At 39.3% G+C, this 26,739-nt stretch overlaps 1 protein-coding gene across 2 annotated transcripts in view; it reads left to right on the forward strand.

The window, feature by feature from the left end:
* Positions 1 to 16,868, forward strand: part of LOC133648240 (neuronal acetylcholine receptor subunit beta-2-like) — a 438,894-nt gene extending 422,026 nt beyond the window's left edge. For both annotated transcript variants that reach the window (XM_062044134.1, XM_062044133.1), the window contains exons 4-6: positions 284 to 393; positions 12,179 to 13,139; positions 16,534 to 16,868. In XM_062044134.1, the coding sequence (XP_061900118.1) occupies positions 284 to 393; positions 12,179 to 13,139; positions 16,534 to 16,689 (1,227 nt within the window). In that variant the 3' untranslated portion in view covers positions 16,690 to 16,868. The remainder of the gene's footprint in view (positions 1 to 283; positions 394 to 12,178; positions 13,140 to 16,533) is intronic.
* The last annotated feature ends 9,871 nt before the right edge of the window (positions 16,869 to 26,739 follow it).

Genomic DNA, 26,739 nt, shown 5'->3' on the forward strand with positions numbered 1-26,739 from the left:
CGGGATCCCCCGGGAGGAGCTGGACGAAGTGGCTGGGGAGAGGGAAGTCTGGGCTTGTCTGCTTAGGCTGCTGCCCCCGCGACCCGACCTCGGATAATCGGAAGAAGATGGATGTTTCCACTGTGAGATCTATTTTCAAAAGTTAGGATTTTTCTATTTTTCTATGGTCGAGTGTCCAAAACCACACATTTTAAATCATCCATCCATTTTCTACCACTTTTTACTGAAAAAAACTCTTGCGATTTTTGGCTGAAACATTTGCATGCTCGTAAACGCTCCCCAGGTGTGGCACGACTACAGGCTGATGTGGGACCCCGACGAGTACGACGGCATCAAGAAGATCCGCCTCCCGACGCAGCACATCTGGCTGCCCGACATCGTCCTCTACAACAAGTAAGCGGTGCACTCACCTCACCTTAAACTCAACGTTACGTCAGCAATATTTCTAATGTGTTTTTCATCTCCTCTTAGTCCACATCCTCTTACTGTCCCACACCTCTTTTAGGACTTAACACCTAAATCCTCAATGCAGACTTTAGGCCGTGCATGGCTGCTGACGGCTTTCAGTCTTTTTGCATTTTTGCTTTGCTATGTCCTAAGACAGGGGTGGGCAATTAATTTTTACCGGGGGCCGCATGAGCAACCCGAGCACTGCTGGAGTGCCACATCGACAATATTTCAATTAAATTTTGCTCAATATTATTTTTAATATGTACCATAAGATTAATAATAATAATAATAATAATTAATAATAATAATAATACTTTCATTTAACCTAACTTAACTTTATACCAAAAGCACTGCTTTGGAAATCATTTGTACCCCTTTCAGAGATCACATTTAGTTCCCCTTAAACATCCTCATGTTGCACAATGAAATGTAAGCATAGGATGAAGTGTGCATTCCTGTAACTTTCTCTAGTAACAGCATTCCAAGATTAATATAAATAAATTAACATTAATAATAGATGACAGTAAAATAAGCACACGTATAACTGAGGTGTTTGAGTTATCCGACTTTTTGTGTGGCCATGAACGCACCAGTGGCTTAGTTTCTATGCGTGTTGGTGACAGATGACAAGTTTGTTTTGGCCTGGTTTGTACGGCAGAAAATGACTAGTTTTTCGAGATAGAAGTGTTTTACTCATGTTTTTGGTGTGGTTATGTCCGAATACAAACAGTTTTGCTCAATAAAGTGATCGATATAATTCCTGTCCTCGAAGCATCTCGATAGACGTTACAATAATTGAACGGTGTTCACTGAATGGTGTTGACGAACACCGTTAGGGCCGCTTGTTGTCACTGTCACTCAAAGTTGCATTGCAAAATTACACAGAATAAATGTGTTTATTTTGTTTAGAATTCAGATAAGATTTGATTTGGTGCGAGCGGACGCTTGAGCAGTGCGCAATTGCGCAGGCGCGCACCTTAGAGGGAACGTTGCTTGGCAGTCTATGTCTTGTTGAAAACACGCCATTCGTCATCAACTTTTCTCTTTTTAGCGTCTCGGGTGTAAACCGTGCATCACTTGTCGCTGTGCACCTTCTTCACTCACAGGTTACACACGGACATACGCCCATAAATAACACTTTTCAAAATAAAAGCAGCACAGTTTTATTGCGCGCACGACATAGATGTTTTTTCAACTTTATTTTGTAATTTGTGATTGCAGCTGTTCACATTCACTCACAATCACGCACGCGCATACGTCCACACGGAAGTAATACAAATAACGCTTTTCAAAACAAAAGCAGCACCGTTGTATTGCACACTCGACATAGATACTTTTTTAAATGTATTTTTTAATTTATGATTGGCCTCACGCGGGCCGGACAGGGACGCACAAAGGGCCGGATGTGGCCCGCGGGGCGCAGAATGCCCAGGTCTGTCCTAACACTAGCATTTATTGGCAGGATACAGTATTACTATACCTACGTTTTTCGTATAATTCGGTTTTTCCACTGCAATTTTCACCTGGTTTTCATATTCCATCACAGTTATCCTAAGGCCAAACATTGTAAATAACAAACTATTCTGTTTGTTGCCCATACAAATAATCATGACCTACTCTCTGTTCTAGGGTTGTATGGTATAGATCAGGGGTCGCCAACCTTTTTGAAACCAAGGGCTACTTCTTGGGTACTGATTAATGCGAAGGGCTACCAGTTTGATACACACTTAAATAAATTGCCAGAAATAGCCAATTTGCTCAATTTACCTTTAACTCTATGTTATTATTAATAATTAATGATATTTACACTTAATTGAACGGTTTAAAAGAGGAGAAAACATGAAAAAAAAGACAATTAAATTTTGAAATATAGTTTATCTTCAATTTCGACTCTTTAAAATTTAAAATTCAACCGAAAAAAGGAAGAGAAAAACTAGCTAATTCGAATATTTTTGAAAAAATTTAAAAATTTATGGAACATCATTAGTAATTTTTCCTGATTAAGATTAATTTTAGAATTTTGATGACATGTTTTAAATAGGTTAAAATCCAATCTGCACTTTGTTAGAATATATAACAAATTGGACCAAGCTATATTTCTAACAAAGACAAATCATTATTTCTTCTAGATTTTCCAGAACAAAAAAACAAAAAAGACTTTGAAATAAGATTTAAATTTGATTCTACAGATGTTCTAGATTTGCCAGAATTTTTTTTTTAAATTTTAATAACAATAAGTTTGAAGAAATATTTCACAAATATTCTTCGTCGAAAAAAACAGAAGCTAAAATAAAGAATTAAATTAAAATGTATTTATTATTCTTTACAATAGAAAAAATAAATTTACTTGAACGTTGATTTAAATTGTCAGGAAAGAAGAGGAAGGAATTTAAAAGGTAAAAAGGTATATGTGTTTAAAAATCCTAAAATCATTTTTAAGGTTGTATTTTGTCTCTAAAATTGTCTTTCTGAAAGTTATAAGAAGCAAAGTAAAAAAAATTCATGAATTTATTTTAAAAAGTGAAGACCAAGTCTTTAAAATATTTCCTTGGATTTTCAAATTCTATTTGAGTTTTGTCTCTCTTAGAATTAAAAATGTCGGGCAAAGCGAGACCAGCTTGCTAGTAAATAAATACAATTTCAAAAATAGAGGCAGCTCACTGGTAAGTGCTGCTATTTGAGCTATTCTTAGAACAGGCCAGCGGGCTACTCATCTGGTCCTTACGGGCGACCGCATTGGTGACCCCTGGTATAGCGGTACTAGTATAGTACCGCTATACTAATTTATCATATTCAGTACTATACCGCCTCTAAAAAGTACCCCCCTTTTTTTTTTTAAACGAGCATGACGGGGCATCGTCCTGACATTGCTGGTTTTAAGAGCAGCGGAGCATGTTCGGCAGCGCACACACACAGAGTACTTACAAGCAGACACAGTGTGTAGACAGAAAAGGAAGAATTGACGCATTTTGGCTTAAAAAGTAAAGATAAAGGTGAAGTTATAACACTGAAACACCCTCAGGAAGAGGTGATTTAAGACATGGCTAACATCCATCCGCAGTGTTTTAGCTACTTCTAAATCACTAATCCTGGCCTCCACGGCGACAAATAAAGTATGTTTCTTTCAAGTATTATTATCACTGGAGGACGAGGAGTAGCTAAACATGCTTCACTACACACCGTAGGAGGATATAATAGCTCACCGGCGTCACAATGTAAACAAACGCCATGGGTGGATCTACACCTGACATCCACTGTAATGATACCAAGTACAGGAGCGTATCTAGTGGATAATACTATTATTACATTGATATTTTTTAGCATCACAAAATATTTTATATAGTATAAAACCCAAAAGCAGTGAAGTTGTCATGTTGTGTAATTTGTAAATAAAAAGAGAATACAATGATTTGCAAATCCTATTTCAACTTATATTCAATTAAATAGACTGCAAAGACAAAATATTTCATGTTCACACTGAGAAACTTCATTTTCTTTTCCTCTCTGGTCGACGTCCACAGTTTCCAAAAACAATTTGAAATGTGGACTCGTCAGACCACGGAACACTTTTCCACTTTGCATCAGTCCATCTTAGATGAGCTCGGGCCCAGCGAAGCCGGCGAAGCGTTTCTGGGTGTTGTTGATAAATGGCTTTGGCTTTGCATAGTAGAGTTTCAACTTGCACTTACAGATGTAGCGACCGACTGTAGTTACTGACAGTGGTTTTCTGAAGTGTTCCTGAGCCTATGTGGCGATATCCTTTACACACTGATGTGGCTTTTTGATGCAGTACCGCCTGAGGGATCCAAGGTGCGTAATATCATGGCTTACGTGCAGTGATTTCTCCAGATTCTCTGAACCTTTTGATGATATTACGGAGCGTCGATGGTGAAATCCCTAAATTCCTTGTTGAGAAATGTTGTTCTTGAACAATTTGCTCAGGCATTTGTTGACAAAGTGGTGACCCTCGCCCCCGTCCTTGTTTGTGAACGACTGAGCATTTCATGGAAGCTGCTTTTATACCCAATCATGGCACCCACCTGTTCCCAATTTGCCTGTTCACCTGTGGGATGTTCCAAATAAGTCTTTGATGAGCATTCCTCAACTTTCTCAGTCTTTTTTGCCACTTGTGCCAGCTTTTTTTGAAACACGTTGCAGGCATCAAATTCCAAATGAGCTAATATTTGCAAAAAATAACGTTTTCCAGTGTGAACATGAAATATCTTGTCTTTGCAGTCTAGTCAAGTGAATATATTATATATATATATATATATATATATATATATATATATATATATATATATATATATATATATATATATATATATATATATATATATATATATATATATATATATATATATATATATATATATATATATATATATTTATTTATTTTTTTTTTTTTTTTTTTTTTTTTTAATTGACATCCAGCATCAGACATTCCTATCCATTACATCATTTTCCATTGTGAACATGAAATATCTTGTCTTTGCAGTCTAGTCAATTGAATATATATATATATATATATATATATATATATATATATATATATATATATATATTTTATTTTTATTTTTTTATTTTCATTTTATTTTTTTTAATTGACATCCAGCATCACACATTCCTATCCATTACATCATATTCACATACGTCATATATCTATTGTCTGCCCTAAATGTCAAAATATTGTTGTTTATATCCCATCCATACCACCGACCCCCCCCCCAAAAAAGAAAGAAACAACAACAAAAAAAAGTAATATCTACAAATACATCAATTAAATAAACAGAAAATAAAATCAAATAATAAAAAAATAAGAAGGAAATAATAATACATTAATAATAATAATAATCAGAAATAAAATAATATATATATATATATATATATATATATATATATATATATATATATATATATATATATATATATATATATATATATATATATATATGTATATATATATATATATATATATATATATATATATATATACATACACACACATACATACATATAAATATATATATATATATATATATATATATATATATATATATATATATATATATATATATATATATATATATATATATATATATATATATATTTTTTTTTTTTTTTTTTTTGCAGTACAATCGCTAATTTGAAAAATAACATTTTCCAGTGTGAACATGAAATATCTTGTCTTTGCAGTCTAGTCAATTGAATATATATATATATAATATATTTATATTGACCATTTACACAAGGTGACAACTTCACTGGCTGTAGGTTGTGTATTCAGCTTGCAGGGCCACGGCATCACAAGCTGCGTGCTAACATCAACACAAAGTGTAAATATAAGATGGCGGCTGCTTGTGTGGGCATGTTTCACGTGTGTTTATATTCAACTGGTAACCACGCAACTTGAAAGGAGACAGAGTGCAGGTCAGCCGTTACAAGTTCAGGCTCCAGAGGCCAGAAGATAGCAGATGATGGAGGCTGGCGGTCATAGAATGCAATATTTTCCACCCCGCCCCCCACAACCTTTTCTTCCACGCACGTGCGATGGATCTCCTTCATAATTAATGGGTCACTTATCTATAATGCATCACCTGCAGCTTTGGTCAGATCGAGTCAAAAAGAACATCTAAGACACTTTTTTCTGCAGGCGAGCTACTTTTCAACTGACCAAGTGGAGGGGATCATTTTATATATACACTATATTAGACTTGGACTTAGACTTAGACAAACTTTAGTGGTCCACAAGGGAAATTGTTCCACACAGTAGCTCATTTACAATGATGGAAAGTGTAAGGATGGAAAGGACAATGCAGGTATAAATAGACTAAATATAGCAATATAACATATATATATATATATATATATATATACGTAATATTTACATAATATATGTACAGTATATTAATAATCAGAAATAAAATAAAATATAAACAGATATATATATATATATATATATATATATATATATATATATATATATATATATATATATATATATATATATATATATATATATATATATATATATATATACACACACACATACATATATATAAATATATATATATACATATATATACATACATACATATACACATATAGGGAGTAATCCCTATATGACATAGTTGACCCAGTTTTCCCAGTATGAAGTTAATTTCTCCAATTTGTATCTGTTTATATTTTATTTTATTTCTGATTATTATTATTATTAATGTATTAGTATTATTTATATTTTTTTGTTTATTTAATTGATGGATATTACTTTGTTCTTTCTGCTGTTTCTTTCTTTTTTGGTGGGGGCGGGGGGGGGGTGGTATGGGTGGGATACAAACAAAAAATATTTTTGACATTTAGGGCAGACAACAGATACGTGTATGACGTATGGGGATATGATGTAATGGATAGGAATGTCTGACGCTGGATGTCAATAAAATGAAAAAATATATATATACAGTATATGTACAGTATATTATATATACTGATATATTATATTATATTATATTATGTATATATCATATATACCAGTGGTCCCCAACCACCGGGTCTGCGGACCGATTGGTACCAGGCCGCACAAGAAATTTAAAAAAAAATTATTATTATTATTTTTTTATTTATTTATTTATTTATTATTATTTATTTTTTTATGAAATCAACATAAAAAACACAATATATACATTATATATCAATATAGATCAATACAGTCTGCAGGGATACAGTCCGTAAGCACACATGATTGTATTAATTTATGTAAAAAAAAAACGTCGATGTGAATGACTATGAGAAACCTTGGAGAGGACCGCATATGTGGGTAACCCCCCCCCCCCCCCCCTCTAGGGGAGACCGAAAGCAATGGATGTCGAGTGGGTCTGACATAATATTGCGAAAGTCCAGTCCATAGTGAATCTAACATAATAGTGAGAGTCCAGTCCGTAGTGGGGCCAGCAGGAGTTCCACAGTCAACATCACTGAGGCCGCCTCTAAGAGGAGTGTTCACATATATCATGCAAAGCAGGTCCAGTACGCACAATATGTGACGGAATGTGCCGGGGGCCTTGTGATTTCCTTGTTTCTGCTTCGTCTGCGTGCTGTCGTCTTATCTGCGTTGAGGTCCTTGAAGTCCTTGGCTGTTAGCGGGCTAAAACAAAGATAGCATCTGCGGCTGAGGCCACCCCTCAGACAAGAAGTTTTGTCCTTGCACTGATAGAAAGAATGCAGCTTGAGCACAATAGCTATTAACTATAGCAACAGACTTTAAGCTTACTAAAGAATCAGACAGTAGTGATGATAACCTCCACATTTTCAAATGGAGGAGAAAAACACAAACTAAAACACAAAAAAATAAATAAATAAATACAATAAAACACAAAATAAAATAAAATAAAACACAAAAAAACATGCATTGATTGGAATCAGAGAGTAGTGATGGTAACCTCCACATTTTCAAATGGAGGAGAAAAAAACCAAATAAAATAAAATGTTTTTTTTATAAATAAATAAAATAAAATAAAACACAAAATAAAATAAAATAAAACACAAAAAAACTTGCATTGATTGGAATCAGACAGTAGTGATGATAACGTCCACATTTTCAAATGGAGGAGAAAAACACAAAATAAAATTTAAAAAAACAAATAAATAAAATAAAACACGAAATAAAATAAAATAAAACACAAAAAAACTTGCATTGATTGGAATCAGACAGTAGTGATGATAACCTCCACATTTTCAAATGGAGGAGAAAAACACAAAATAAAATAAAATATTTTTTTTAATAAATAAATAAAATAAAATAAAACACAAAATAAAATTAAATAAAACACAAAAAACTTGCATTGATTGGAATCAGACAGTAGTGATGATAACGTCCACATTTTCAAATGGAGGAGAAAAACACAAAATACAATTTAAAAAAATAAATAAATAAATAAAATAAAACACGAAATAAAATAAAATAAAACACAAAAAAACTTGCATTGATTGGAATCAGACAGTAGTGATGATAACCTCCACATTTTCAAATGGAGGAGAAAAACACAAAATAAAACACAAAAAAATAAATAAATAAATACAATAAAACACAAAATAAAATAAAATAAAACACAAAAAAACATGCATTGATTGGAATCAGACAGTAGTGATGATAACGTCCACATTTTCAAATGGAGGAGAAAAACACAAAATAAAATTTAAAAAAATAAATAAATAAATAAAATAAAACACGAAATAAAATAAAATAAAACACAAAAAAACTTGCATTGATTGGAATCAGACAGTAGTGATGATAACCTCCACATTTTCAAATGGAGGAGAAAAACACAAAATAAAACAAAAAAATAAATAAATAAATACAATAAAACACAAAATAAAATAAAACACAAAAAAACATGCATTGATTGGAATCAGACAGTAGTGATGATAACCTCCACATTTTCAAATGGAGGAGAAAAACACAAAATAAAATAAAATGTTTTTTTTTATAAATAAATAAAATGAAATAAAACACAAAATAAAATAAAATAAAACACAAAAAAACTTGCATTGATTGGAATCAGACAGTAGTGATGATAACCTCCACATTTTCAAATGGAGGAGAAAAACACAAAATAAAATTTAAAAAAATCAATAAAATGAAATAAAACACAAAAAACTTGCATTGATTGGAATCAGACAGTAGTGATGATAACGTCCACATTTTCAAATGGAGGAGAAAAACACAAAATAAAGTTAAAATAAATAAATAAATTAAATAAAACACAAAATAAAATAAAATAAAACACAAAAAATGTGCATTGATTGGAATCAGACAGTAGTGATGATAACCTCCACATTTTCAAATGGAGGAGAAAAACACAAAATAAAATAAAATATTTTTTTTTATAAATAAATAAAATAAAATAAAACACAAAATAAAATAAAACACAAAAAAACTTGCATTGATTGGAATCAGACAGTAGTGATGATAACCTCCACATTTTCAAATGGAGGAGAAAAACACAAAATAAAATAAAAAAAATTTTTTTATAAATAAATAAATAAAATAAAACACAAAATAAAATGAAATAAAACACAAAAAACTTGCATTGATTGGAATCAGACAGTAGTGATGATAACGTCCACATTTTCAAATGGAGGAGAAAAACACAAAATAAAATTAAAATAAATAAATAAATAAATTAATTAAATAAAACACAAAATAAAATATAAAAAAAACACAAAAAAATTTGCATTGATTGGAATCAGACAGTAGTGATGATAACCTCCACATTTTCAAATGGAGGAGAAAAACACAAAATAAAATAAAAAATGAAATAAAAATAAATAAATAAATAAAACACAAAATAAAATAAAACACAAAATAAAATAAAATAAAACACAAAAAACTTGCATTGATTGGAATCAGACAGTAGTGATGATAACCTCCACATTTTCAAATGGAGGAGAAAAACACAAAATAAAATAAAAAATGAAATAAAAATAAATAAATAAATAAAACACAAAATAAAATAAAACACAAAATAAAATAAAATAAAACACAAAAAACTTGCATTGATTGGAATCAGACGGTAGTGATGATAACCTCCACATTTTCAAATGGAGGAGGAAAAAAAGTCCTCCTTTCTGTCCAATACCACATGAAAGTGCTTGCTTTTTGTTTGTCCAGCTTCCATACTCCTTTTTATACACTTTACAAGAAATACATTGGCGGCAAACTCCTTAGCTTTGCTTACTTTCTGAGACTCTTATTTTGTTAGCGCGGGCAGGATGAAGCAGCAGCAGCAGCAATTTTGTCCATTCTTAACATGTACAAGACACATAAGAACTGAAATTCAAAGAAAAGTCATTTTTTCTTAATAGTAATAATTTGCTTGGATTCTAAGGAGATTTGAGGCAGATGGAAGGGTGATTGTTGCCATGGTGATGTTTTGTTTTTATGCACCAGTTGGGCAATTTGCTCATAGAAGCGCGCCTGACATACAAAATGATTGTTGAACAAAGGGAACGTGGATTAGCTCCAGAAACCTCCTTTTTGTCAGTAATCCTTTCCAAAAATGTCAGACGGAAATAGAATCGTACAAAAACACAACAACATTTCTCCAATTAGAGATCACGTAAGTCTAATTAATCCATTCAATACAACCAAGAACATTAATTGATACAAGACACTATTTATAGGGCTTGGAAGTGTGACGTGGAAACACATTGCATTGTGGGTCCTGCTGGACTCTAAGTGGCTTCTTTGCATGGCTGAAAACAAGACGGTGATGCACTAAAATGGCCTTGCAACCGCCGTCCTTGCAACCGCCGTTAAACAAACGTGCGACATCATTAACCGCCACAATCCTTGGTCATGATCGCTTCAGGGGAGAGAAAAAAAGGATTTGATGTGATTTTTCTCATTTCCGGCGTGAAAGCAAAGTCAAAAGGAAGTCAGGTTATGAAGCCAACAAAGAGACGGTGAGACCTTTAAACATGACTTTTAACGCCATCACCTGGTGCACGTCGGTGTGTTCACCGCACTTTCACACTGGTAAGTTTCAATCCCAGCATGTTTTATTCTGTAAGCACACGTAGCATTTAGTAGGGTGTTAGCGTTAGCTAAACTAAGCTAGCTACGTTTTACAAACACCGTACAGTATTTGGTAAAAAACAACACCCCTATTCATTAATCCAGGGGTCCCCAAACTACGGCCCGCCAGCGTCCAAACTACAGCCTGCGAAAAGTCCCAAGTTTTTTAAGATAGATAAAGAGATAGGTCTTTATTGTCATTGCACAAGCACAACGAAACTTTGTTTTCAGCACAAACCCGTTCAAGATGAGACAAACAAACAGTGTACAGGGTTACAGAACAGGAACGCTCATGGGTCGCCAGGAAGCTGCCCCGTAAAAGATGGGGAAAAAGGTAAAACGCTGGGGAAGTAAAAAAAAGGGGGCCCAGTCTGGAGAGGGAAAAAAACTCCATAGCAAAGCACATATACATAGATATCTAGCAACAAAGGGGAGGGAGTGCGGGGTCATGATGGTAGGCCGCAGCTATCAGGCGCTGACCATCGTTTCATCCCCCCTATGGGATTTGCGTCGAGGGTGTTGGGTTGGGGGGTGGGGGGGTGTATGTGTGGCGTAAATCTTTTTGGATGCATGTTTGTGTGTAAGCCTGCGGTGTGTCTCTGTTAAATCTGTCCTTTCTAATCCATTTTCTACCGCTTGTTACTCTCGGGGGTCTTCCAGCCGCTCAGGCAAATCATATTGTCTAAAAATGCATTTTCCAAGAGTGTGCAAAGCAGTGATCACAGCAAAGGGTGGGCTATTTTGAAGAAAGTAGAATATAAAACATGTTATTTCACCTTCTTTTTGTGAAGTACATAACTCCACATGTGTTCATTCATAGTTTTGATGTGACAATCTACAATGTAAATAGTCATGAAAATACAGAAAACGCATTGAATGAGGAGAAGGTGTGTCCAAACTTTTGGCCTGTACTGTGTATGGAAGTCAATCAATCAAAGTTTATTTATATAGCCCTAAATCACGAGTGTCTCAAAGGGCTGCACAAGCCACAGATCCCACATCAGGGCAAGAAAAAACTCAACCCAATGGGATGACAATGAGACACCTTGGAGGGGACCGCAGACGTGGGGACCCACCCGCCCCAGGGCGACCGGTGCAATGGACGTGGAGTGGTGTTGTGTTATCATTGATCCAGTGTGGTCTTCTGTCCCTCAGCGCTGACGGCACCTACGAGGTCTCCTTCTACTCCAACGCCGTGGTCTCCAACAACGGCGAGGTGGCCTGGCTCCCTCCGGCCATCTACAAGTCGGCCTGCAAGATCGAAGTCCGCGACTTTCCCTTCGACCAGCAGAACTGCACCCTCAAGTTCCGCTCGTGGACCTACGACCACACCGAGATCGACCTCATCCTCCTGAGCGACTTCGCCAGCCGCGACGACTTCAAGCCCAGCGGCGAGTGGGACATCGTGTCGCTGCCGGGACGCAAGAACGAAGACCCCAACGACGTCCGCTACCTGGACATCACCTACGACTTTGTCATCAAGAGGAAGCCTCTCTTCTACACCATCAACCTGATCATCCCCTGCATCCTCATCACCTCCCTGGCCATCCTGGTCTTCTACCTGCCCTCGGACTGTGGCGAGAAGATGACCCTGTGTATCTCCGTGCTCCTGGCGCTCACCGTCTTCTTGCTCCTGATCTCCAAGATCGTGCCGCCCACGTCCTTGGCGGTGCCGCTGATCGGGAAGTACCTGATGTTCAGCATGGTGCTGGTCACCTTCTCCATCGTCACCAGCGTGTGCGTGCTCAACGTGCACCACCGCTCGCCCAGCACGCACACCATGCCGCCTTGGGTGAAGCGAGTCTTCATGTACCGCCTGCCCACCTACCTCTTCATGAGGAGACCCGGCCGCTCCAACACCCGCGAGAGGTTCCGCAAAAAACACCAGCAGCGGACCTTCTCGGAGAAGAAAGACGGGGGGTTGGGCATCTCCTCCCCCTCCTTCTACGTCAACGAGGAGTCGGCCAAACGCTACGGCTGGACCTTCGGCGACTTGGCGGACAACGCGGAGCTCAGGAGGAGGGCCACGCTGAAGAGAGGCATCGACGTGGAGGACGCGGTGGACGGCGTGCGCTACATTGCGGACAAGATGAAGAGTGAGGATGACGATGAAGGGGTGAGTTTATACTCTCAGGTTCAAACACTGATGACATCTATTAAACAAGACAAGAGGCAAAGAATTAAACAGAGACAGAATTCAATTTGGACTCAATATTGAGGAGAGTCGTCTGTACACTGTACCCTTGCACAGTATCTCAGCACGCTCTGCCAAAAGATTGCACTCCTCCTTCTTTATTTGACTTTCTCCGACCACCTGACCACCGCTTCCATTTCGGTTTCATAAATACACCTTACGGTGCAACCTGGACACATCATCAGTGATTCTCCCGGGGTCATAGGGTGTTTCGGGTCTTAATCAAACACCCTCTCCCGGGCGACCCAGCCGAGGGTGATCAGTCCCTCGACTTGTGTCCAGGTAGCGCTCCACGCCACGCGTCCCCCCTCCGACGGTCTACCCCGGGGTTGCGCCGGTGGTGCTTGGAGGTTCCAGGCACTGTGGGGAGTGTCCGGGCCTGGGTCCTCCTCCGTCTCATCAGGGCCAGTACGGCCCTGTGCGTTGCACCACGGGTTTCCTCAGGCAGCCTATCTTGATCTTATGTGTCTTCAGGGTTTTTCGCAGCGTTATATGGGTGCTCCCTTGCGGGAGCTGCAGCTTGGGATGCTACCCCTCCCTGCCCCGGTTGCCGTCTTTCCGAGCTGTCAACTGTCTCTCCAGTTGTCACCACTCTTTCGGGGTTGTCATCCAGCCTCTTCCTGGAAGTCAATGGCGATGCCATACTGGATCGGTTTCGTAAATACACCTTACGGTGCAACCTGGACACATCATCAGTGATTCTCCCGGGGTCATAGGGTGTTTCGGGTCTTAATCAAACACCCTCTCCCGGGCGACCCAGCCGAGGGTGATCAGTCCCTCGACTTGTGTCCAGGTAGCGCTCCACGCCACGCGTCCCTCCTCCGACGGTCTACCCTGGGGTTGCGCCGGTGGTGCTTGGAGGTTCCAGGCACTGTGGGGAGTGTCCGGGCCTGGGTCCTCCTCCGTCTCATCAGGGCCAGTACGGCCCTGTGCGTTCCACCACGGGTTTCCTCAGGCAGCCTATCTTGATCTTATGTGTCTTCGGGGTTTTTCGCAGCGACCCACTTCCAGAGGGAAGTGGGTCGTAAACAGCGTTGCCTTTGGTTACAGAATAGTTCAAAAGAAGAAGTTGTAAAAATAGTTCAAAAAGAGGTCCATAAATTAGTTCAAAAAGAGTTCGTAAAATACTTCAAAAAGAGGTCGTCTGGAAATTGGGCAGATCCTGCTATCTCTCAGCTTTGAAGTCCTTGGGTTAGAACAATATCTTTCTGTTGATTACCATACATGAGAGAAAACAGAAAACCCTTCATGTGGCTTTCCCCCTTACACAGTGGAGTTTTACCAGCCTACTAGCAGACGGGCGGGTCTATTCAGGTCTATTTTCATACATAAGGCGCACCGGATTATAAATGAGGTCATATTATTATTTTTTTCTGAATGTAAAAGACTTCCTTGTGGTCTACATAACATGTGATGGTGGTTCTTTGCTCAAAATGTTGCATAGATGATGTTTTACACATCATCTTCAAGCCGCTTTCTGACAGTCGCTTTTGTGGGCGGTCTTATTTACGTGCCTCCACTTGGACAGCGTCTTCTCCCCGCCATCTTTGTTGTAGCGGTGTAGCGTGCAAGGACGGGAGTGGAAGAAGTGTCAAAAGATGGCGCTAACTGTTTTAATGACATTCAGACTTTACTTCAATCAATAACGGGAGCAGCATCTCCTCATCCGTGGCTCACTAGTGCAACAACAACACCCGAAATGTGTCCCGCGAAAAAAAAACGTCCGACCGGAACTCTCTAATAACTAAAGTTCCTTGGGTGAATAAAGTAAACTCACTACACCGGTATGTTTTAGCGCTTTCATGGCGAGTTTACTGACAGATATAAGTAAGAACTTTACACTACTTTATATTAGAAATGGCAACAGCGGAACTGTCTAATAACTGAAGTTCCTTGGATGAATAATGTAAACTCACTACACCGGTATGTTTTAGTGCTTTCATGGCGAGTTTACTGACAGCAACTAAAGCTCTAATCGCTAGCTGACAATCAGAGCGCTAATTGTTAGCTGGGAACTGGCGTGATAATTGATATATATATATATATATATATATATATATATATATATATATATATATATATATATATATATATATATATATATATATATATATATATATATATATATATATATATATATATATATATATATACACACACATACATTTATATCTATGTATATTTATATATATATATATACACATATATATATATATATATATATATATATATATATATATATATATATATATATATATATATATATATATATATATATATATATATATATATATATATATATATATATATATATATATTTATATATATATATATATATATATATATATATATATATATATATATATATATATATATATATATATAAATGTATATTTATATATGTATATACACTACCGTTCAAAAGCTTGGGGTCACATTGAAATGTCCTTATTTTTGAAGGAAAAGCACTGTACTTTTCAATGAAGATAACTTTAAACTAGTCTTAACTTTAAAGAAATACACTCTATACATTGCTAATGTGGTAAATGACTATTCTAGCTGCAAATGTCTGGTTTTTGGTGCAATATCTACATAGGTGTATAGAGGCCCATTTCCAGCAACTATCACTCCAGTGTTCTAATGGTACAATGTGTTTGCTCATTGGCTCAGAAGGCTAATTGATGATTAGAAAACCCTTGTGCAATCATGTTCACACATCTGAAAACAGTTTAGCTCGTTACAGAAGCTACAAAACGGACCTTCCTTTGAGCAGATTGAGTTTCTGGAGCATCACATTTGTGGGGTCAATTAAACGCTCAAAATGGCCAGAAAAAGAGAACTTTCATCTGAAACTCGACAGTCTATTCTTGTTCTTAGAAATGAAGGCTATTCCACAAAATTGTTCGGGTGACCCCAAACTTTTGAATGGTAGTGTATATATATATATATATGTACTGTATGTATATATATATTTATGTATACAGTATATGTATATGTATGTATATATGTATATGTGTATATATATATATTATATATTTATGTATACAGTATATATATATATACGTATATATATATATATATATATATATATATATATATATATATATATATATATATATATATATATATATATATATATATATATATATATATATATATTTAAGTATATATGTACATACTGTATGTATATATATGTATATTTATAATGAACATTTATATATATACTGTATATATATTTACATAATATGGAAATTAATTTGTGAGTTCTGCACAAATTTTCAACATTGTTTTTTGGTTGTGTGTTGTCTTGTCACAGATCATTGAGGACTGGAAGTACGTGGCGATGGTCATCGACCGTCTCTTCCTGTGGATCTTTGTGTGTGTGTGCGTGGTGGGCACCCTGGGTCTCTTCATGCAGCCTCTGTTCCAGAGCTACAACACCCCCGTTGTTGAAGACTTAGACCAGAACTAAATCTGATAAACACAATCTACCTTCAAATCCTTCTTCCTTCTTCCCAGAAGCCAACACATGAACCTCTGATGATGCACTTGAACCCTCTGCCTCCATCCAGCATCTGTCCTCCCCCGACCTCCTTACCCCCGCTCATCAAGGTATTGATCATGTGACCCTGATCCACATGATTGCTGACATCTGGGGGCCATCTTGCTCTTATAACGTCAATGATCATTCTTACTGGCAGGGCATCAGGAGGAGGGGCTCATTTCTTGTGTTTGGAGCTGTGTTTTAGACTCTTTTTGTCCAATCTAAGCTGGTCAATATAGCAGAATATAAAGAATGTAGCAATATGTCACAAACACTGACCCATCAAATCCTTACTTCATGTTCTTTGGTCCCGTGATAAAAAAAACAACAACTTGAACGCTGAGTGAGACACACCGAGTTCAACCAAAGAGTACATTTTTTAAATGTTTGGTCTAGACCAGAATACTGAAGTACAAGTGTGAACTTAGTGGTCAGGACTAACTTCTTATTGACGGATTCATTGATTGAGGAGTCCCAGTCTAGACTTTCTGCTCCCAGATGTCAGCAACTGTTGAATTTGTTTCTCATTTCGCTGACTGACAAGTTGAAATATACCCAAAATATACCACTGACAAGTTGACATATACAATTGACAAGTTGACATATACCACTGACAAGTTGACATATACCACTGACAAGTTGACATATACCACTGACAAGTTGAAATATACCACTGACAAGTTGAAATATATCCAAAATATACCACTGACAAGTTGAAATATACCCAAAATATACCACTGACAAGTTGAAATATACCACTGACAAGTTGAAATATACCCAAAATATACCACTGACAAGTTGAAATATACCACTGACAAGTTGACATATACCACTGACAAGTTGACATATACCACTGACAAGTTGAAATATACCACTCACAAGTTGACATATACCACTGACAAGTTGACATATACCACTGAGAAGTTGAAATATACCACTGACAAGTTGAAATATACCACTGATAAGTTGACATATACCACTGACAAGTTGATATATACCACTGATAAGTTGACATATACCACTGACAAGTTGAAATATACCACTGACAAGTTGACATATACCACTGACAAGTTGAAATATACCACTGACAAGTTGACATATACCACTGACAAGTTGAAATATACCACTGACAAGTTGACATATACCACTGACAAGTTGACATATACCACTGACAAGTTGAAATATACCACTGATAAGTTGACATATACCACTGACAAGTTGAAATATACCACTGACAAGTTGACATATACCACTGACAAGTTGACATATACCACTGACAAGTTGAAATATACCACTCACAAGTTGACATATACCACTGACAAGTTGAAATATACCACTGACAAGTTGAAATATACCACTGACAAGTTGAAATATACCACTAACAAGTTGACATATACCACTGACAAGTTGAAATATACCACTGACAAGTTGAAATATACCACTGACAAGTTGACATATACCACTGACAAGTTGAAATATACCACTGACAAGTTGACATATACCACTGAGAAGTTTAAATATACCACTGACAAGTTGAAATATACCACTGATAAGTTGACATATACCACTGACAAGTTGAAATATACCACTGACAAGTTGAAATATACCACTGACAAGTTGACATATACCACTGACAAGTTGAAATATACCACTGACAAGTTGACATATACCACTGACAAGTTGACATATACCACTGAGAAGTTTAAATATACCACTGACAAGTTGACATATACCACTGATAAGTTGACATATACCACCGACAAGTTGACATATACCACTGACAAGTTGAAATATACCACTGACAAGTTGACATATACCACTGACACGTTGAAATATACCACTGACAAGTTGACATATACCACTGACAAGTTGAAATATACCACTGACAAGTTGAACCTCTGACAAGATGACATATACCCAAAATATACCACTGACAAGTTGAAATATACCACCGACAAGTTGACATATACCACCGACAAGTTGACATATACCACTGACAAGTTGAAATATACCACTGACAAGTTGAAATATACCCAAAATATACCACTGACAAGTTGAAATATACCACTGACAAGTTGAAATATACCCAAAATATACCACTGACAAGTTGAAATATACCCAAAATATACCACTGACAAGTTGAAATATACCACTGACAAGTTGAAATATACACAAAATATACCACTGACAAGTTGAAACATACCCAAAATATACCACTGACAAGTTGAAATATACCCAAAATATACCACTGACAAGTTGAAATATACCACTGACAAGTTGACATATACCACTGACAAGTTGACATATACCACTGACAAGTTGACATATACCACTGACAAGTTCAAATATACCACTGACAAGTTGACATATACCACTGACAAGTTGACATATACCACTGACAAGTTGAAATATACCACTGATAAGTTGACATATACCACTGACAAGTTGAAATATACCACTGACAAGTTGAAATATACCACTGACAAGTTAACATATACCACTGAGAAGTTTAAATATACCACTGACAAGTTGAAATATACCACTGATAAGTTGACATATACCACTGACAAGTTGAAATATACCACTGACAAGTTGAGAAATACCCAAAGCGACTGCAGAAGTGCGTGTGAGTGTTCCCTGTCATCCAGGTCTGTATTCTCAGGGACTGTTCAGTTGGTCTTAGAAGACTTTGTGCCTCTCATTCCAACATCAGTTCATGTAGTCTTCTGGTCCCAGAGAACTCTGCCGGATCCAAAGTATCTCCATACCACTTTTCACTTATTGTATCATCATCACATTCATGGCTTCATAGACGCTCACAAATTGTAAATCTCTTTTCAAAAATGCACATTTCCTTGATCTCACATGACGGTTAACTTTGGTTTTCTGTATTTTGTGTTATTTCCTGTTCAGTGCTCTTATTTTTCATTCCACTTCCTTTCTTTCTCCATTTACCACCACTCCTGTAGTCTAAATCCCAGCAGACACAAGACATTGAAACAACGTTGACAACTTGTTGAATTAGGTCCTGACATTGAGCAACTCAAACATAACGTTGAAACAACATGCTTTTTGACAACGTTTAATCAATGTTGGGTTCTGACGTAGACATCGATGAAAAATAAAAACAAAGGACCCAGATTTCCCTCGCCCGGACGTGGGTCACCAGGGCCCCCCTTTGGAGCCAGGCCCGTAGGTGGGGCATAATGGCGAGCGCCTGGTTGCCGGGCCTGTTCCTTTTGGGGCCCTCCCGGGCACAGCCCGAAGAGGCAACATGGGTCCCCCCTCCAATGGGCTCACCAGTCATAAGAGGGGCCATAGAGGTCGGGTGCATTGTGAGCTGGGGGCGGCCGAGGGCAGGGCACGTGGCGGTCTGATCCTCGGCTACATAAGCTAGCTCTTGGGACGTGGAACGTCACCTCGCTGGGGGGGAAGGAGCCTGAGCTAGTGCGCGAGGTGGAGAAGTTGCGGCTAGATCTAGTCGGACTCACTTTGAGGCACAGGAAGGGCTTTGGAACCAGTTCTCTCGAGAGGGGCTGGACTCTCTTCTACTCTGTCGTTGCACGCAGTGAGAGGTGACGGGATGGGGTGGCAATTTTTGTTGCCCCCCCCCCGGCTGAAAGCCTGCACGTTGGAGTTCAACCCAGTGGACGAGAGGGTAGCTTCCCTCCGCCTTGGGTTGGGGGACACACCAAACAGCAGCTCAGAGTACCCACCCTTTTTCGATTCACTCGAGGGAGTACTAGGGAGTGCTCCCTCGGGTGATTCCCTTGTCCTACTGGGGGACTTCAACACTCATTTTGGCAACGACAGTGAAAACTGGGGAGGCGTGATTGGGAACAATGGCCGCCAGGATCTGAACCCAAGTGGTGTTTTGTTATTGGACTTTTGTGCTCGTAACAGATTGTCCATAATGAACACCATGTTCAAACATAAGGGTGTCCATATGTCCACTTGGCACCAGGACACCCTCGGCCGCATTTCCATGATCGACTTTGTAGTTTTGTCATCGGATTTGCGGTCTCATGTTTTGGACACTCAGGTGAAGAGAGGGCCGGAGCTTTCTACCAATCACCACCTGGTGGTAAGTTGGCTCCGAATGTGGGGGAGGATGCCAGATAGATCTGGCAGGCCCAAACATTGTGAGGGTCTGCTGAGAACGCCTAGCAGAGTCTCCTGTCAGAGAGAGTTCCCATTCCCACCTCCGGAAGAACTTTGAACATGTCACGAGGGAGGCGCTGGACATTGAGTCCAAGTGGACCATGTTCCGTACCTCTATTGTCGAGGCGGCCGATTGGAGCTGTGGTCGCAAGGTAGTTGGTGCCTGTCGTGGCGGTAATTCTTGAATCCGCTGGACCAGCGGTGAGGGATGCCGTCAAGCTGAAGAAAGAGTCCTATTGGGTTCTTTTGGCTCATAGGACTCCGGAGGCAGCGGACAGGTACCGACAGGCCAAGCGGTGTGCGGCTTCAGCGGTCGCAGAGGAAAAAACTTGGACATGGGAGGAGTTCGGGGAAGCCGTGGAAAACGACTTCCAGACCACCATCCGCCGCCTCAGGAAGGGGAAGCAGTGCACTGTCAACACCGTGTATGGTGGGAATGGTGTTCTGCTGACCTCGACTGCGGATGTTGTGGATCAGTGGAGAGAATACTTCAAAGACCTTTTCAATCCCACCAATACATCTTCCTCCGAGGAAGCAGTGCCTGGGGAATCTGTGGTGGGCTCTCTTATTTCTGGTGGCTGAGGTTGCTGAGGTAGTTAAAAAGCTCCTCTGTGGCAAAGCCCCAGGGGTGGATGAGATCCGCCCGGAGTTCCTTAAGGCTCTGGGTGCTGTGGGGCTGTCTTGGTTGACAAGACTCTGCAACATCGCATGGACATCGGGGGCGGTACCTCTGGATTGGCAGACCGGGGTGGTGGTTCCTCTCTTTAAGAAGGGGAACCGGAGGGTATGTTCTAACTATAGTGGGATCACACTCCTCAGCCTTCCCTGTAAGTTCTATTCAGGGGTACTGGAGAAGAGGCTACGCCGAATAGTCGAACCTCGGATTCAGGAGGAACAGTGTGGTTTTCGTCCTGGTCGTGGAACTGTGGACCAGCTCTATACTCTGGGCAGGGTCCTTGATGGTGCATAGGAGTTTGCCCAACCAGTCTAAATGCGCTTTGTGGACTTGGAGAAGGCATTTGACCGTGTACCGCGGGAAGTCCTGCGGGGAGTGCTCAGAGAGTATGGTGTATCGGATTGTCTGATTGTGGCGGTCCGCTCCCTGTATAATCGGTGTCCGAGCTTGGTCCGCATTGCCGGCAGTAAGTCGGACCCATTTCCAGTGAGGGTTGGACTCTGCCAAGGCTGCCCTTTGTCACCGATTCTGTTCATAATTTTTAGGGACAGAATTTTTAGGGACAGAATTTCTAGGCGCAGTCAAGGCGTTGAGGGGATCTGGTTTGGTGGCTGCAGGATTAGGTCTCTGCTTTTTGCAGACGATGTGGTTCTGATGGCTTCATCTGGCCAGGATCTTCAGCTCTCACTGGATCGGTTCGCAGCCGAGTGTGAAGCGACTGGGATGGGAATCAGCAGCTCCAAGCCCGAGTCCACGGTAGATAGAGGGTAGAGTGCCATCTCTGAGTTATGGAGGAGATCTTGCCCCATGTGGAGGAGGTCAAGTACCTCGGAGTCTTGTTCACGAGTGAGGGAAGAGTGGATCGTGAACTCAACAGGCGGATCGGTGCGGCGTCTTCAGTAATGCGGACGCTGTATCGATCCCTTGTAGTGAAGAAGGAGCTGAGCCGGAGGGCAAAACTCTCAATTTACCGGTCGATCTACATTCCCATCCTCACCTATGGTCATGAGCTTTGGGACAAGATCACTGGTACAGGCGGCCGAAATGAGTTTCCTCCGCCGGGTGGCGGGGCTCTCCCTTAGAGATAGGGTGAGGAGCTCAAAAGTAAAGCCGCTGCTCCTCCACATCGAGAGGAGCCAGATGAGGTGGTTCGGGCATCTGGTCAGGATGCCACCCGAACGCCTCCTTAGGGAGGTGTTTAGGGCACGTCCGACCGGTAGGAGGCCACAGTGAAGAATCCAGGACACCGTTGGGAAGACTATGTCTCCCGGCTGGCCTGGAAACGCCTCGGGATCCCCCGATACAACGTTGAAACAACATGCTTTTTGTCAACGTTTATTCAATGTCAGGTTGTGACGTTGATTTGACATTGAAATTTGGTCATTTCCCAACAACAATATGGTTTGCCCAAGTGGCTAAAAGGACACATAAAAAAAAAAGGGCGATTTAGATTTTTTTTTAAATTTATTAAGAATTGCTACAAATAAGAATCCTGATTCAATCAAACACTAACTTTTTTTGATACCCCTGGGTGACATTTAGATGTTGACTGGCTGTTCAAGTTTGCACAAGCAAAGCTGACAACACCATTGGTATTTAGCCCCTGGATTGTGGTGCAGAACTAAAGTTGTTGGGAGTGAGAGACCAGTCGTTAGGATGCAATGACCCTTGTTTCAGTCCGTTGGTCTTTGGTCAAAGGCGCCCCTGAAATGCTGTCCTTTCATCCCTTTGGAAGACATTCAGTCATTTTGCTTCTAACAAATAACCAACAGGACACGGGCACCTTTGGATTCCGGTTGATCCTCTCCAAGAACTGATGAAGCCTGCTCAAATGAGAGGCACAATGTCTTCCAAGACCATCTGAACAGTCCGTTTGCGATGATCAGATACCTGGTAGTGACTGCAGAAGTGTTGGTCATCATCACGGACCAACTGTCTCGCCAAAAAGAACATTTTTGAAGCATGGCATTAATGAGCCTGGTTGTGTATTTATTTCTGAAGAACCAATTGGGAAGGATCTGCCGTTTTGAATTCCCCATGAGCAGCTCTAAGAACTTCTTCAGTTTGGACTTCCTTCTACACTTCCTACATGCATGGAGCACGGCCCTTATTTTTCTTTTCCAAGAGCCCAAAGACTGGCTTGAGAAGGACATCCCTAACACACCTCACCAAAATGGAAGCTAAAAAAGATCCCAAGTGGTGTATTTCTCTCTCATGTCCACCTGGAAGGTAAGAAGTTTGTCAGGCTGTTCATCAACCAACCATCTTTGTGTCCAGTCAGCATCCACCTGGAAAGATCAGCCATAACTCAGCCAAGTCTTTTCTACTGACCGGGCCACAGGTCTGTCTGAGATGCACTCAAGTTCTCCTCTCCAACATGTGCCAACACAAAAGGTGGCGCTGTCTTAAATCCTTTTTCTTTGTGGATTAGTGGAAGGAAACATGGCTTTGACGTGGGCTGAGTGGATCAATAAAAGGGCAGTGAACGCAACACGCTGTCTGCTGCATTATTAAACCTATTACACTCACAGGGGACGGTGTTGGGCTTAAGCACCGAACTATCTATTAAACAGAACAAGAAGTAAGGAATCAGGCAGAGACAGAGTTCGATTTAGCTAATGAGGAGAACGCATGGAGCTGCACACTCAGTTACAGTCTCACCCTTCGCTCTGAGGAACAGCCCACGCGTTCCTCTATTTATTCAGTTTGGGAGTTCCCGAGTTACATCGCCGAGGCTGCTTCTAAAGGGAGGGGGTCACACATTATGCGAGCAGCTCCAGTACGCACAATACGTGACGGAATGTGCTGGGGTCCTCGTGATTGTGCCCTGTCTGTCTGCTGTTGATATGACTTATCTTCGTTGAGGTGCTGGTTCGTCCTTGGCTGTTAGAAGGCTGAAAGACATCTGCGGCGAGGCCACTCCTCACATTGCCATGGAAGATAACAAGTGGTGTGCCCTTGCACGAAGCAGAAAAAGTACAGAATAGATAATAACTAGTTTTTAAGAGTTGTGTGATAACTTATTTGTAATTATTATAACAACGGCGTGGCGCAGTTGGGAGAGGGTTCCTGGTTCGATCCCCACCTTCTACCAACTTCGCCTTGACCGTTGTGTCCTTGAACAAGACACGTCACCCTTGCTCCTGATGGGTCGCGTTTAGGGCCTTGCATGGCAGCTCCCGCCATCAGCGTGTGAATGGGTGAATGTGGAAATAGTGTCAAAGCGCTTTGAGTACCTTGAAGGTAGAAAAGCGCCATACAAGTATAACCCGTTTACCTACACTGAGATGTAGTTTCTAGACCGGGGTGTGTCAGACGTACGTTTGCTAAATATTAAAATGAGATGCGATTTATTAATGAAAGAAACTGCTGTTCTAAATGTGTCCGCTAGGTGTCGCCATAGCAATTCAAGTGTAACTTACGTCACAGTGTTCGAGATGACGTGGCAGCTGACTTTAAAAACGCTTGGCTGCTGCTACTCCAATCAGCTGCTCTTGTTGTGGCTGGCAGACCAATGCGGTATCGACACGCAATACCTTCTTTACTTATAAATCATCCACTCAACGGATAAAAATAAAACGGTAGGATGCAAAGACTTAAGTCAACATGACCACCATCTTTTTAGTTAGAGTTGCGTGCAGCGCTCGCAGTTTGTTTGGAGCACGATGCGCACCCTGAACTCCATTGTAAAAATGTGTCTTTCTACATTTGTGGTTTGTTCTGTTTTATTTTATGTTTAAATCTATCATGTTCACATTGGTTAAGTTTGTAGTTATCTTACCTTTAATTCGGCTGTTAGGGTGTAATTTTTTTTGGACAATTGTTTTTAATTATATTCTAATATTTGGATGATGATAAATGAACGTGTCGTGGCAGTTGCGGATGTCACCAATGCGGCGGTTTGAGGAAACACTTAAATGCTTTTCCGAACACGTCTTTGATGGTGAACTTAGAGTTGAATGGCTTAGTAAAAACACTGAGACAATGTGTTATGTTTCTTTCATGTATTGTCATCAACAGAAAGATATTGTTTTGACCCAAGAACTACAAAACGAAGAGGAAGCAAGACCCGACTCCCCTCTAGAGACCTCTTCTTTGAACTCTTTTACGACCTTTTCTGTGAACTGTTTTACGACCTATTCTTTGAACTGTTCTGTAACAGAGGCAATGGCTGTTTACGACCCCCATCCCTTAGAAACAGCTGTTGCCATGTAATCAAATGTGTTCTTCATGGTGTTTTTCAAACAGCACCTAAGTGTTTTGCCAAGAGGATTAGTGGTAATGTGTACGTTTGAAGAATGTGCCTGTTCTATTTTTGGCCAAAGTAAAACAAAAAATATACATTTGAAGTTGTCTTCGTTTTTAAATGATTATTCCATGAATTTATCAGTGCGGCCCACTTGGGAATACATGTTCCTCCATGTGACCCCTGAGCTCAAATGAGTTTTACAGCCCTGTTAGACGCGTTCTTCATCAAACCTGCTTGGTGTCGTGCATCCAAGCAAGAACTCTCTTCATTTTGAACAGCGTCCGACACAGAACTGCTGAGGCAGTCAAAAGCAGTCATGATGTTGAACATTTTTAAGAATGCCATTGATTTTGAAGTCCGTAGCATTTGAAGTCAATTCTAAGGTATCATATTAGATTTTCAAAACAAATGTCATCATAAATGTAAGTACAGGATCACTCAGGTCAAATGTCAAATAAGTATTTTACCCCCTCCTATATTGACTATATATTGACTATTAATGCAAGAATACGATTGGTTTTAAATGACACCTGAGGAGGGTGTTCCTAAGGTCAAAGGCCATGAATTTATATAAATAAACAACCAGTATGTCAATCAATACGTGTCATTCCTGTCACTTCTCAAAATCTTACATATTGTTTTTTTTTCTTCTTTTACAAAGATTATTGACCAGCCTATACAAGAATGCTGCTGATTTTGAATGACGCGTGACAAGGGATCGCTAATGTCAAAGTTCAAATAAGTATGTTTCTTGTTTCTTTTGTAAAAAAAAAAAAAACAACAAAAATCACATTCTAATTTCATTTTAAAAGGCTATTGTCCTTTAGCTGTGCAAGAATGCTACTGATTTATTTTTTTTATGTCCGACACCTGATCATTGAAGTTAAAGGTA

Source organism: Entelurus aequoreus, linkage group LG04 (assembly GCF_033978785.1).
Source record: "Entelurus aequoreus isolate RoL-2023_Sb linkage group LG04, RoL_Eaeq_v1.1, whole genome shotgun sequence".
Lineage (NCBI taxonomy): Eukaryota > Metazoa > Chordata > Actinopteri > Syngnathiformes > Syngnathidae > Entelurus > Entelurus aequoreus.